At 39.4% G+C, this 15053-nt stretch overlaps 1 protein-coding gene across 3 annotated transcripts in view; it reads right to left on the bottom strand.

The window, feature by feature from the left end:
- The window catches only part of cltcl1 (clathrin, heavy chain-like 1), a 53268-nt gene that overhangs the window by 16994 nt on the left and 21221 nt on the right, over window positions 1–15053 (bottom strand). For all 3 annotated transcript variants that reach the window (XM_043715382.2, XM_043715384.2, XM_043715386.2), the window contains exons 8-21: window positions 13921–14121; window positions 13608–13760; window positions 13279–13401; window positions 12181–12318; window positions 10374–10538; window positions 9250–9430; window positions 7996–8159; window positions 6002–6127; window positions 4931–5073; window positions 3606–3840; window positions 2187–2309; window positions 1228–1373; window positions 655–838; window positions 210–402 (exon numbers count right to left, since the gene is read on the bottom strand). In XM_043715382.2, the coding sequence (XP_043571317.1) occupies window positions 210–402; window positions 655–838; window positions 1228–1373; window positions 2187–2309; window positions 3606–3840; window positions 4931–5073; window positions 6002–6127; window positions 7996–8159; window positions 9250–9430; window positions 10374–10538; window positions 12181–12318; window positions 13279–13401; window positions 13608–13760; window positions 13921–14121 (2275 nt within the window). The remainder of the gene's footprint in view (window positions 1–209; window positions 403–654; window positions 839–1227; window positions 1374–2186; window positions 2310–3605; window positions 3841–4930; window positions 5074–6001; window positions 6128–7995; window positions 8160–9249; window positions 9431–10373; window positions 10539–12180; window positions 12319–13278; window positions 13402–13607; window positions 13761–13920; window positions 14122–15053) is intronic.

Raw genomic sequence — 15053 nt, 5'->3', positions numbered from 1 at the left:
ACAGGTCACAGACATAGGAGCCAGACATGGGAATCCAGGTCAGGTGATCAAGTTTATGGAAACAGGTCATCTGACAGGCTGAGGATTAAAAATGGGAAACGGGAGGGGGAAACAGAAGCAGATTAGTGATTGCAAAGTTGATTTGGGAGAAAAATGCTTCCTGAATGTGCATTAACTTCATTCTGGTTGATTCATTGACCATTACTCACTGTTTTTGTTGGCTGCTTTCACAACCTCCATATAGGCAGAAGGATCATCAGCCTTGATGTAGGAATCGATGGCTTCTTTAACCAAATCCTTCTGTAATTGTGCTCTTGCCAGCTGACTCCATACTGCTGGCTCATTACAACGTTCTGCAAATTCATAAGCACGATCGAGATTGCCAATGTGGTCAATCAGAACCTAAAAAAGGTCAATGAAAAGCTTTATTAAAAAAGCAAAATAAAAAAACCAGAAGGTTTTCAAATCTGTTTGACCACCAACCACAAAATTCAGTTAAAGCCATCGTACTTAACTGGCTAGTCCAATGCTGGAGATAGAACACTTAGCAATACAAACTACTAATCCACTCTGCTCATTTTACATACTTGGGCACATCTACTTATTCAGATGCAAGTGTCTTAAATCCTTCAATAGAGAGGAAAATATTCTTGCCTGCACAGCAGAAGTGTTCACGTCAAACTTTCGAAAGATTGCAAATGCTTCTTCAAAAAGCTCATTACTGATGGCAATGTTCGCAATATCAGGAGCATCGTAGTTGTCGAGACGATTAATGTACTCCATAACACGGGTGCGATCTGCTTTAATAGCAGTAAGAATCAAGAGGTTCTGTAGATTCCTGTGAAAGAAATTTCATCAAAAGCACAAGCCTTAGGATTAATTCTATAAACCTCATGGTCAGTGCAGTTAAAGTGACAAATCCCTTTGAAATAACAGTAAGGTAGTTACTATAGTTGGATTTCTGAGCCTGAACATTATTTTTTTAAAAACAAAGAATCCTGACAGTTAACAGCAAGTTGACATAATTAATACTATTCCTATCACCATTCAGATGGCAAATTTTAATTTGGCATTGTAATCCTTTCATGAGCTGGTTCCCACTATAAAAAATTAAAGGTATTGGGTAGTGAAAAGTCACTAGTTTTGTTAAATATAGCCAGGCATTTATTTCTAAAAACAGGTTATTCATAGATTTACAGTGAACAGAAAGAGTCAAACATTTCTCACCTATGTTCACTAAAGACATTGTTATCCAAGACTATCTTCTCAAGCAATTCAATCAGCTCATTGGGGAGGTCAGCAGTCATAAAGGCTTTCACAGTGACAGATACTTCTTCTGGATCCTGGGTTTCAGACAGGGCTGTTTGGACAACCTGAAAAGCAATTACTTTCACTTTACAAAGTGGTTCATGAGGCTCAAGAACAAGCTGTTGTAAAGTGAAGAGTCAGCTAAGCTCAGAATGTATTAGCTGGTTAAGGGAGATATTCAGTAAGATGAAAAGAAGAAATGAAATAATTCACAAAAATCAACAGATGTTACATCTTTATTGTTGTTTGCCAAATTGCTAAAGAGCAAATATTTAAGTTACACAACTTCATTGCAGTCCTGTTATAATTAATTTCCAGAAGTTCCATGATAGTGAACTAGATTAGCCCAACTTTGAAGACCTTGATCTCCTCAAGTGTCATTCTGCTTAGAATGACACTACTGATCTGCAGCCAGTTTTAATAAGTTATGAGAAGTTGTCTTCTGGGATTGGAGAGAAATTTAATTTGAAAACTGACATCTTATCTGTATACTCACCTGAAAAAAAAGCACTATTATACCCCAAAGACCGAAGTTATTCTATTTGAAACATTTGAGTTTTAGTTTCAAAAACTCCTTAAAATTTTCCACCTTTTAACCATTCCAGTTGAAGTTCATTTAGCAAGCTGTCTACTCTGCTTAGGAAGGGAGTAAAGCAATAGCTAGATCTCTACTTTTCCATTCACAACAAAAATAGTGGCACTGAGATGTTTCAACTCTGGGTTCAAGTCCTACTTGATCCAGAGGTGAGGCTTCACATGTCAGTTTAAAGTTATGCAGTGCGTGAGGATTTGAAATAGTACCAGTCTGACTGGAAGTACATTTAAATCAGGCAGAATATTTCCCTTAAGCTTTCATAATTAGAGAATGTAGAGCATACCTGGTCAATCAGCTGGCGTCTAAAAGGATTATTTTCTTCAAGAACATTGGCCCAAAGCTGTGGATCTTTTCTACGTACAAGATAACGAGCCTCACTCTTGAATAGAGAGTTCTCATTGCAAACCTAAGCATGAGATTAAAATCATACAAGTCAGCTGTATGCATCACTCCTTAACTTTAAATTGCCAACAATTCAGAAAGCTCTTGCATTAAAAAAAGTTTGTATTGGCAGACTACAACTGGCTTATCAAATTGCTCCTTTAAAAAGTTCTATAAAACAGGGATTTTCTAATCATTAGATTAGAAAGAGGATAAATAGAATTGATCAAGTATATTTTACCCCTCAGCTGCCAGAGCTGACAGATAAGGATGAGAAGTTCAAATATCAATGTTTGTTCATTCCCTCTATTGAAAAACCAAGCATAAAAGGGCTGCATTAGCTGTTAGCATGGAGAAATCCACGTGTCTGAGCTCGATTAGATTACTTACAGTGTGGAAACAGGCCCTTCGGCCCAACAAGTCCACACCGACTCGCCAAAGTGCAACCCACCCATGCCCCTACATTTACCCCTTTTAACGTAACACTACGGGCAATTTAGCATGGCCAATTCACCTGACCTGCACATCTTTGGACTGTGGGAGGAAAGCAGAGCACCCGGAGGAAACCCACGCGGACACGGGGAGAATGTGCAAACTCCACACAGTCAGTCAGTCGCCTGAGTCGGGAATTGAACCCAGGTCTCTGACGCTGTGAGGCAGCAGTGCTAACCACTGTGCCACCGTGCCACCCAATTGCAAATCTAATTCCAGGTTGCAACCTCAAAGCCCAGAGTTTGGACAGCCAAACTCAGGATAATTTTTAGTTCAGAGGAGTGCTTTTTCAAAAGCAGTCAGATTTACAGTGCAAAAGAAATTTTAAAAAGCCCCACACAATGTCTGCACTAGTCAAGCACTCCTACCTCATCTTCCAGAACTTGGCCAGCATTTAAATGCTGCAGCACTTTGCTAACCAAATGCTTAAAACTGGAGATAGCTCATTACTAAATCACCTTTTCAGGCAAAGTTCCAGATACCCAATACCCAAAGTGAAAGATTCTTCCTCAAAATTCCCTCTAAACTTCCAGCCCCTTACCTTAACTAAGGTTGCCTGATTAACACCAAGGGTTAATATTTCTCCCATTTGCTTTGTCTATGCCCCTCAAATTTGTATTCACCTCAAAAAAAGCCCCCATTCAGCACTCTGCTCAAAAATGAACACCATCCCATATTCTGATCCATCTCCTTTGCACCCACAAGATCACATCCTGAGCTGTGGCTGTAACCAAACTTCTTGCACAAAAAAGACCAATGAATTTATGAGTAATAGGCCAGCTTTTACCCAGACAGTACCCATCTTAAAATGTTGTGCCAAGACACTAACCTTGATGAGATCCAAATCACACTGGCCTCGCTCATAAGCCACACAAGCCAAATGCGGATCCCTCTTTTCACAGTACTTGCCAACCACTGAGCTATCATAGAAGGGGTTCTCACGCAGAAAACGCTCAGGATTGTTATTGCTATCGATATAGATTTTAGCTAAAGCATTGTGAGTAGCAGGCTCTTCACAGCCTTCATGAATTCTAGCCTCCAGCCAGGGAAGCAGCAATTTCAATCTGCAGACAAATAAAAGACAAAAAAAAAACAGCCTTAGAAGCAGCAGCAACTGGTAAATTCAAATCAAGGGCAAGTACGTCAAACTGGGGAATGACTTGGAGGTGCTGCTGTTGGACTGGGGCATCCAAAAGTTAAGCTCAGAGGTTACAGTTCAACAGATTTATATGGAAGCACTAGCTTCCAAAGTGCTGCTCCATCATGTGATGAACCACCTGAAGGAGCAGTGCTCCAAAAGCTAGTGCTTCAAAATAAACCTGTTGGATGAACTTTGTGTTGAGATTTAAAATTGGAGCATTCATCGCTTTAAGGTGGCTATGTGACTTCCTGAAATATACTTGAAATCTTCACCACTCTAATCTGAAGGATCTCTGGATTCCTGGTTTCAGAAGTTTATAACCAGGGGAGGAGGTAGCTAAAGCAAATCCAGTGGTCAGCTGCAGCTCTTTAGCTCAGATGGAGGTTCAACAACTCAAATCCAAACAATTTAGGCAGACATTCCTAGATCAGTATACACAGTCCAGAGGTCTGTCCAAAAACAGTTCTAAGTGTAGCTAAATAAATTTTACAACAGGGAACATTGACCATTGCTATCACCTGGATCAGGGTAAATTGAGTGTTTAGTATTAAATTACAGAAGTCTGGCAATTCAAGGTGCTACAGTTTACATTTCAAAATAAGCCAGTTCTCACTGATCTGCTTAGTGTCTGATGTTCTTTCATTCTGCCTGATTTTAATATTCCCTTCCTGCTAATCTGTTGCAGTATAGTACAGACTAAACTTCAATATATGGAAGTCATCTACAGCTGTAGAGTGCTCCATAATGACAAATTCCCATTAAAATGGTACAGTTAAATGCTGCAAACAATTGACAATGCACAAGATAGGGTTCAAAACGTCTGCTGTAACAGATCTAGCAATTTAGCTGGACTCTTCAGTAATCAGAAGATGTTTCTGAATAATTCTGGGGCAGAAGACTGGGATGAAAAAAATACCCTGATCCTGCAGGTGACAAAAAAAATAGTACCATAAAACTAGCAGCAGAAACTTCATTCACTTACCTCAAAACACAAGGAAAAGTCAGTTACTAACCTGTTTCTTTTCTCTACTTCGCTCACAAGCTCGTCAGTTGAGAACTGTCCACGGACTACAGTGATAAGATTTTTGATAACTTCTTCAGAGCAATCCACATCCAGTAGTCCACCTACCACTACTGGAAGCCTGCTGGGATTCACCTGCACACAATGAGACACCACATATTGGCAACAGTTCTGTTTATCCAACCAGCATAAGGAAAACTGAAGTGCATGAACTTGGTTCTTGCATGAAGTCATTTGCTTGAGAATTATTGGTTTGGCTACCTCTTTAGCCACTTTTTCCAGGCAACGCATTTCCATAGCTTTCCATGTACAGAAAAAAAAATTCACCCTCAAATGCCAAACTGCTTCTCAGGATTTTGTAGCAAAATATCACTAATATAGGACGATGTTTGGCCCATTGCATCAAGCCGGCTGTTCAGCCCTACATTTGTTCTTCCTGCTATTCTTGGATTTATCCTGTTACCCTTCAATACTCTGGAATCACAGCAACAAGCCAAATACAATTAAGGGCAAATGGTATAAATTACAAGAGGAGTGCCAAGTGTAATGACCTAGAATTGTGCACAACAGTGCAATCTCCTTACCCAAGGAGGTAGTTGCTGTACAAAAAACCCACCAGCTGACTCCTGGGATGAGTGATTGATGCAACTGAGTAGACCAGGCATAAATCCCAAGAGCCTAGATGAAAAGAATCTCATTCAGGAGTTAACAGCACACATGCCAGGAAAACAACTGTGGCTAGAGAGGTTCTAGAATTAGGGTAAGCACTCAAATCTCAGACTAAAATGTCTTCATTCCAAGATTGCTAGTTTTGAATTGGCTATCCCAAAGTATGTGGGCTCAGCCAGAGTATATTCACTGCTGTGTGCCATATTTTTGGCAACAAGGGATCCAGGATATTTAAAAAAGTTGTATGAGTTGAGTTCGACAGTTATCTTATTCAATGGTGGAACAGGTATGAAGGGCTGAGCACCTATTGGATGATTATGAAACTTAATCTGTGAGCACTTTTGCAAAGCAGTGATCATAGTTATAAGAACAGCTTAATGATTATTTCACTGACCTTCTGGACATAGATTTCAATGTATTTCTGCAGGTTGTTGCGATACAGGTACAGAACAAGGTCATGGACAAAGTCAAATCGGTCACACACAATGATTAAGGGAAGTTGGTCTGTCAGTTTGGCTTCCTGAAAAACAAAACATCATTACTACCCAGCACAAGAAAGGCTTCAGGTTGCAGTGGCCCAACTTCCGGTCAACTAAAGAGTCTGTCACTTTCAAGCACCACAGACTATGCAAGGATGGCAGATTGTCTCCAAAAAAGTTAATGATGGATTTTAAAATGCTAGCTGACTGATTGTCACAATGAAAGCTTCTTTAAAGATTTTGCATTATAGCCCCTAATTTACCTCTACACCAAAATCTGGTTCCATTCGAGACCATTCCATTCTAAGCACCATGGCAGGAAAGTAGACTCTTCATTCAACTAATCCACATCAACTAAACTAATCCCACATGCCTGAAGTCTTGCCTATTCATGTAGTTATCCAAATGTCTTAACATTGTAGCTGTACTTGTACCACCACTTCCCGAGTTCATTCCACATGAACCACAAGGTTACCCCTCATGCCCTTTTTAAAATAAAAAAAAATCTCCCCTCACCTTAAATATGCCCCATAGTTTTGAACTCCCCACCCGGGGGAGGGGGAAGAAAGAAAGAAAGACCCTTGCTATTCACCTTATCTAGGCTTCATGATTGCCAACTTCTATAAAAAAGGTCACCCCTCAACCATCTACACTCGGAGGAAGTCCCAGTCTCTCAAAATTCCCAGCAACATCCTGAAATCTTTGAACCCTCTCCAGTTTGCATTACCACTTTGAAAATGGACAATAGCCTGTGCTACTAAAAATGGCAGATAATTCAACACCTGCAATATTACAGGAAATTTCAGTTACAAAATGGTTGAACTGCACAAATCAAAGTAGCAACAGAAAGTGGATTGTCTATCCACCTTCATCTGTGAAGCTGCATCCTATAAGCAGACTTCCATTAGTTGAATTAATCCTGTCTGCTCAAAGTTCAATGTTAATTCTGCAAGTACAGATGAACAGTGAAGCATTTAAAGCATTTTCAGCATATTAGATAGGCATTGATCATCTACCCATGACAAAAAAATCTCATTACATAAGAGAATTGCACATTCAATAACTTAGCTATCAACTGCTCAGGTTTCATTAACTGGACTTTACAAGTAATTTATCTTGAATAAGGCTTACCTTTTCATTATAATTATAGGACAGCTGAAAGACAGGGGGAAAGCAAAGTACTTGGATAGTAAACTAAAACAAAATGCTCTGGCAAGGCCAAGTGTTTTAGATTGGTGATCCATCAGAATTGCTAATTTCCACTACTGACAGCACTTTAAAAGACAGACTTGCAGTTATAACCACCTTTGACTGTTTGAGGTTATTAGGTTCCCAGGTGAAGTTTTGTAAAGGAATGGAACCATAACCCTCAACATACACAGGATTGAAGCTCAGGGTTGCTTTTCATGTGGAAGAGAAATCTTGAGTGTTGAGACCTTGAGAATTCTCAATCTTGGAGCAATGGATGCTCAATGGAATGTAATAATAATTCTTAAAGTTTGAATATTGGAAACTTTTCCCCTACCCATAAAACATCTTGAAGGGCAGAACAGGCTGGAGTGGCCATTGAAACATAATTGGGAACACAGCCACTTCTGTAATTATAGACAAGTAGTAGATGGGGTCGTTAGCAAACTTTGGCAAACAGAAATATCATTTTAAAGCCAGATTGTTTAGTATTCCCCAAATCTAAATAGATATAAGATCTGCACTGGAACAGGTTGCGTATGGTCACTGAAGAATATTACCCCCAGCAACACAGCAGCCCTTCAGTGCTTATTGGAAGGGCACTTTAAGGCTGCAAGCCAAAAACTATATTTTCCAGAGGCAAGAATGACCAAAAGTGGGCAGTGTGCTGCCAAGAATGCAATGAAGCTGGGCCAAAGGCACCACATTTTATAAAGAGTACCTTCAGGAAATTCTTCACACGTTCTGAATCATAGCAGTTGCTCTCACGGCATATACGCTCAACTTCTTTAATTTGTCCAGTTTTACATGCTGCCTGAATATACTTGAAGTGAACATCAGGCTCCTGACTGAAATTCACAATGGATCCAAGGAAATAAAATAACCCTAAATTTGAAGGAAAGAACAGGAGGTGCAGATCAAAACTCAATTTGCTCCAAGCAAATATTTCAGAAATAGAATGCTACAAATATAGATGAACTGACAATGCAATCAATGCCAGAAACTGCCAGTCATTAGCATGAAGATTGCTGCAAGACAAATTGTCAAAAGAAAAAATAATCTGCTATACAAGTTAGAACCATTAGCATTATTTTATAATGAGTTTAAAGATGTCTAAATAAAATGTCAAAAAGCCATTAATAGAATTACCCTCATCTCTACACATGCTTGATTTAATCTCAAGAGACAGTTGTTTAAGAGTCAGAAGGTCTATTTTCTACATTCCTAAAACACAGGTAGACTACCTAATTTCACATTGACTTACCTCGTGGAGAGAAAGTTACTCCTTGCATGATTCTGCATTAGAACCTCAATTGCCTCAAGCATGTTAGAAGCCTTCACTATTCCTATCTTTGAATGCAGTTTATCAGCTGCTTTTTAAGCTGAATGAGTCATTGTATAGTTTGTGATCATTAAAAACATGCTTAGCAGAAAAATGAAAGCCAGTAAGTTTTGAACATTGATATATTTGGACTTGTGCAGGCGATAAATCAGACCAAATCAAAACATCTCCTGGATAGAGTCTCCTGCAATTACACTCAGGGGACAATATTGGTTTTAAAAGTAGTGGATATATCTACAGAGACCAGCTTCGGTATTCACAAAACCAAAAAAATACAGAAAACGAAAAACAATTAGAATAAGGGCAGATAGAAAAAAAAAGGATGAATGCACTAAGAAAGGTTAGGAAAGGAAACAAGTAGAGATTAAAAAAATTCTTAAAAAGATAAAAGTTTCAGAATGTAATTGCATAGATGGGATCTGCAGTCTCAAGTTTACTAATGGTTTAAACAAACAGCATTAAATCTGCACTAGACTTTGTCCTGTAAAGTTAAAGCAACAACATCACTATAATTTGAGAAAGGGGCAAGAGGTTTAGCTCAAGTCAGTGAGTTACTCACAATAAGACATGGATACAAAACAGCTTCCTTGGAATTCAGGTGGTGCAAGAGACTAGAGTCATAAAACAGCTTACCCTCATAACTCTTAAAGGATTCAAAAAGTTCCACCAATGACTGAGTGCCAAGCTGCTCATGGTACTTGGATGCTACTTGCACACAAAGCTGCAGATTCTGGCGGATGTTAGCTGACAACATGGCACGCAAGCACTCAAGGGAATCTTCTACAGAGAGTGCACCAAAGAAGTTCACCAGCCACTAGAGGTAGGGAGAAATGAAAAACATTTTAAGCCCTAGTTTCCAAAAGCATAGCAATCATGTTTAGCTCAGAACTTACAAGACATTGTGAACAGCTCATTATCTTTGCAGATTTGAAATGTTTACAATAAAATCCAGAGGAATAAAAGTCAGTAGTGAGTATTACGGTCTGGGGCAGCATCCTGAAGTGCCATGGAACACTAACCTGGAATTCTGCATAACAGCCAAAGTTAGCCTAAAAAAAAATTCTACACAATTCTGGAGAATAGATATAGCAGGCACAAGAGTTTATTGACATTTAAGTTCCCAGCCTTGAAAGTATAATTTGAAGGAGCTGTTCAAATTCTAGGAGATTGTGACTTTCCTGGCTTAGTCAATTCTCTCAAGTGTGTAGTCAGGTGAATATAATGCTATCCTGAAATCAAAAACTTAGCAACTGTAAGTCTCTAGAGCACCACAAGCTGCTCTTCAGGTGGCAGTGACCATACGAACACCTAATCTAAGTTGAAAACTGAAGTAATGCAGAGTTAGGATTACTTTTTCCTGCCAAAGAACTTTGCTTTTCAGACTATGTCCAAGGCCAAACTCCTTTTCTAGGATTCAACATGCTATTTGCATGTGGTCTTGCTGCCCCTGACGGAGGAAGGCTTTAGTAGTTCAGGTGTATATTTCGTTGCTTCAGGAAGCCACTACTCGTGAGACCACCAATTCAAGAAAAAAGTTTCCATCCTGATGTCTTACATTTATGCAAGACTGAGATTTTTTTTTTTAAATAAACTAGTCTCAAGTTACTAAAGCCATTCATTCACATGTTTTTTTTTTAAAAAAGGTTACTTTCAAACCAACATTGAAAATGCCTAAGATTAACAACTTAGGCTATATTAAAGCTGCATTTCACACAAATTCCACTTAGACTTGAATTCAGTATGTTCTAAACTCATACCTCAGGGTTCAAAAGGTGAGTGTGTACAACAGCACGTTTGATATCATACAAATCTGTATAGTGCTCCAAAGCCCTTTGCAACAAGCCAGCTTTTTCACATAGCTGGGCAATATGGGCACGATCATAGTGAGTGAACATCTGGTTTCCTAGGATTGCATCAGCCACCTAAGAAAGTAAAGTCCCATTAGTAAGGATGTTAGGTATGCACATAACTCGAACTGCAGTGATCAGCTGCTACAATTGGCTACATTGGAATGTAGCAATCTGGAGGTCATATGCTGAGTCTCTAGAATATGAAGATAAAGCAGATCTACAGAAAGATACTGAATGGACAGGAAATTGCTCAAAATGCCTTTGATTTTTGACTGTTAGCCAACATGCAAGCTAATGTTCAACTAGCAAGGACATTAAACAGTTACAATGTTATAAACCATTGCGATGGAATTGCCTTAAAATATATCTAATGATTATTAGAATTATGTCTGGTTTGTAGAATGTTAAGTCACTTGAAATTTTGACCAGCTTAGGCAAGTCAGAGTCCCAGAACAAAAAAAAAGTCGGCAAGTCCATCTGACACAGGGATTAAATCAAGTTAAAACCAACATTTAAAATGGGAAACCTAACCCCAGAGGAAATACTTCTCTTGCCTTAATCTATAAGATTATCTGTTCTGATTCCAATTGTTTGAGGCAATGATTGAACAAAAAAAAAAAATTCAGTTGTGTGGGTGAAAGTGTGTCTCATTAAAGTGATTTTTTTTTTGCTACTCCAAAAACCTCCAGATTGATGAAGGCAGAGTAGTAGATGTGATCTATATGGACTTCAGTAAGGTGTTTGACAAGGTTCCTCATTGTAGACTACTTAGCAAGGTTTAGACCCACGTCGAATAGTGAGGACTAGCTATTTGAAATCAGAACCTGCTCAAAAACAGTACAAGACAGAAGGTGACCGGGGCTGCTTTTCAGACTGGAGACCCGCGACCAGTGTGCCACAGTGTGGAGTCCACTGCTTTTCATCATTTAAATATGTGGTTTGGATTTCACTGCAGGAGGTATGGTTAATAAGTTTGCAACATTGGAAGTATAGTGGACAGCCAAGATGGTAACCTCCGGGGAGTTCAAAAAAGAAGGGCACCTGGAAGGGCAACTTTTTCCATAGAGTGATGGATACATAGAATGAACTGTTGGAAGGCAGCTGGTACAATTACCCACTTAAAAAATAGGCATCTGGATGAGTATATGAATAGGAATGGTTGAGGGTATATAGGCCAAAGTGGGCATAGATTAGTTTAAGATGTCTGGTCAGCATGGACCAGTTGGACTAAAAAGGGTCTTTCCCATGCTGCATTACTAGGTAAATTCAAAGAGCCTTGCTCATTCCAAGGCCCATTATACTTGTCCCAAGAACTCCAGCCTAAATGTCCACACTGTATTGCAGTAATGTTACTTTGGCTTTATACAAGGTTGTAAGTGTAATGTTTACTTTTTGTGTAAAAATATAGTACTTAAGGCTATTCCAGACACTAGGAGAGTTTGAGGGCTAACTAAATTTGCCAGATTTAGTATTTCATTTGTGGGTTAGGACTGAAGAAATCAGAAGAGGGGTCAATATTTATATTAAAAGGCACTTTTTACAATCCAATGAGTATTCAAATGTCATGAGACTTTTAGGCATTAAAATATCTTCAGACAAAAAAATTCAAATGTTGCTACTTTACTTGACACAGTGAAGGCCAGAGATTAGTTCTTAAACCAAAGAACAACCCAAAACATCCAAGTATTCATGGCTAGTAAAGTACACTTCCCACCTGCGGTGCATGGATCAGATTCATTTCAAGAAGGCGTGTTTGTAAGTGACCCTCAGAAGGCCTGTTATTCTTCAACGCATCTAATAGGAAAGATGTACACTGCTGGATCAGGTTATTTTCCATAAATACATCCACAATCTGGAAGGAAGGGAAAATTAGCATCAACTGTCAGGAACTTGCACAGCTCTTTAAAAAAGGTTTGTTTTTGATTTTAATCTGTTATGGACAAACTGACTTCTGATCCATTCAGCTGATCCTAGGGAAGCGGTTAGCGCTGGGTAAGATTTTTGACTAGAACGATCAAGCAATTTCAATTGGAAAGGCATGGGTGGATAAAAATCTGGGGTTGTTCTGTGAAGCTCCACAGAGAACACATCTGACAATTAATGGCCAGATTAAGTTATGCACCTTTATGTAGTTTCAGGATTGAATATCTACATGCAATATTGAAACAACAAAAGTCATGAAAAACTGATACAAAATTTTAGAAATCACCGAAGGCCACAGGAGAAAATCCATGTTACTTCAGAAAGCAAAAAAAAAAATTTAAAAGTCATCTAGATTTTATCCCACTTTACAGGATAACTAGAGAATCCACATTTATGCCACAATGAGCATTCATTCACCATAATACAAAATGGGAGTGAAATCAGTTACTCACTTTATTTACCAGCTTACATTAGAACTCTACAGTTCCACTAAAGCACAATGCTTTATAGAATACTATTTTCAGGCATGGGGCTTGAAATTAGCCCTCTAAAATTATGCTGATATGGAGTTTACAAAAGCAACTGTCAAACTAGCACATGTGTCAGAACTACTGCTTGTTAAAAACAAAGGTCACAGCTGAGTGGAGTAGGTTTTTAAGCCACACTAGACCAGAAACAATAGTTCCAATTTTCCACATCAGCCACACTTCATTAATCCAATAGACAGATTCCTAAAAACTAATTTCAACCCATGATAGGAGATGGCTAACAATCCAAGTCTGGACTCATTAACACTTGGTTCAGTTAACAAGCCAGCTGAAGACCCACCAGCAGATCCTTCCTTAAACTTCAGCTGCAAATTAAAAAGCTTAGAAATGTTCAAACTGACCTGATTAATATTAGCTAGGGGTTCTTCATCCTGGACAAGCATCTGTGCAAACTGAAGTCCTTGGTCAGGGCTCACTCGCATAACATTTCTCAGCAGGAAGACCCAGTCTGGAGTGTAACCAACCTGTTAAACATTTGTATAAGAAGTTGGACTTGGGGTAAACATTTGGGAAGTCAAGAAAAAAAAAGCATAACACAATCTGGTGCATTTCAGACAAAGTTATTTAGTACATTGAATACATGTGGAAGTGCTGAAGATTTCTGTTCAAGTTTTACCCAAAACATTCAACAGGTATTGTAAAGTCAATAGAAGGATGTAGGACAAATTACCTTTTTCGCATACAGAACAATTTTCTGGAATTGTCCAGTTTCTGCAAAACACTGTATAACTTTATTTGGCACATTGGCACGGAGATAGACACTTAAAGCTAGTGTGGGATCAGCTGTCTTCACCAAGTCTCCCAGTTCCTCAGAACACTCCAACTACATTAAAAAGCAAACATTAAAAGAACAGGTCAACAATAAATGCAGATTCATGAAACATACTCCACCACAAGTGCTTGAAGTTACAAGTTTGTAACTTGTATTCTAGCTCCAAATAATCAGTGCCCATTCTCAGGAGGAATTAAAGAGCTGTTGTTACCTTATCTTCCTTCAGCCATTTTTCCAGCAGTTGCTTGCGGCCTTGTTGCAAGACAGGACGGCAGAGTTCCAGTGATTCATACTTGTTCAATTGTCCCTGATCAAGGAGTATCCCAAAATACTGCAGAAGAGGTGAAGCTTGCCCTGGCTGGGCCGGGACTGTCTGGAATTTTCTAATTGTGTCTGGAGTCCGTAGAATACCCTACATGAACACAGTAATTGCAAGGTGAAAAGCTTTAATAGTCACAGGTACCAATTTATATCACAGCATATAGAATAAGCTGATCTACTCATTGCATGTTTCAGGATTGCATTGCTTACTGAGGAGAATAGAGGTTCCTCTGTACTGACACTTTCCTAACAGTGCTAAGAACTCATTTCAACCCTCTTTTTTTTGAATGGTCTAAGCTTAAGGTGCCTATAATATCTTTATTATTTTCACCAGAACACCTTGATTAACCAGTTGACTTGGTAAAAACAGTGACTGCAGATGCTGGAAACCAGATTTTGGATTAGTGGTGCTGGAAGAGCAGTTCAGGCAGTATTCGAGGAGCAGCAAAACAAAAAAAAGAAAAAAAAAAAAAAAAACGACGTTTCGGCCAAAAGCCCTTCATCAGGAATAAAGGCAGAGAGCCTGAAGCATGGAGAGATAAGCTAGAGGAGGGTGGGAGTGGGGAGAAAGTAGCATGGAGTACAATAGGTGAGTGAGGATGAAGGTGATAGGTCAGGGAGGAGATTGGAGTAGATAGGTTGAAAAGAAGATAGGCAGGAAGGTCAAATCACAGAGACAGTGCTGAGCTGGAAGTTTGGAACTAGGGTGAGGGGGGGGGGGGCGGAAAAGAGGGGAAATGAGGAAACTGGAAGTCCACATTGATGCCCTAGGGTTGAAGTGTTCCGAGGCAGAAGATGAGGCGTTCTTCCTCCAGGCGTCTGGTGGTGAGGGAGCGGCGGTGAAGAGGCCCAGGACCTCCATGTCCTCAGAGTGGGAGGGAGAGTTGAAAAGTTGGGCCACAGGGCGGTGTGGTTGATTGGTGCGGAGATGTTCCCTAAAGCGCTCTGCTAGGAGGCGCCCAGTCGCCCAAATGTAGAGGAGACTGCATCGGGAGCAACGGATGCAATAAATGATATTAGTGG

The sequence above is a fragment of the Chiloscyllium plagiosum genome, unplaced genomic scaffold (genome assembly GCF_037043375.1).
Source record: "Chiloscyllium plagiosum isolate Xiang-an unplaced genomic scaffold, Cpla_swu_hap1 HiC_scaffold_24, whole genome shotgun sequence".
NCBI classification, from domain to species: Eukaryota; Metazoa; Chordata; class Chondrichthyes; order Orectolobiformes; family Hemiscylliidae; genus Chiloscyllium; species Chiloscyllium plagiosum.
This window is presented reverse-complemented; position numbering and strand designations above follow the sequence as displayed.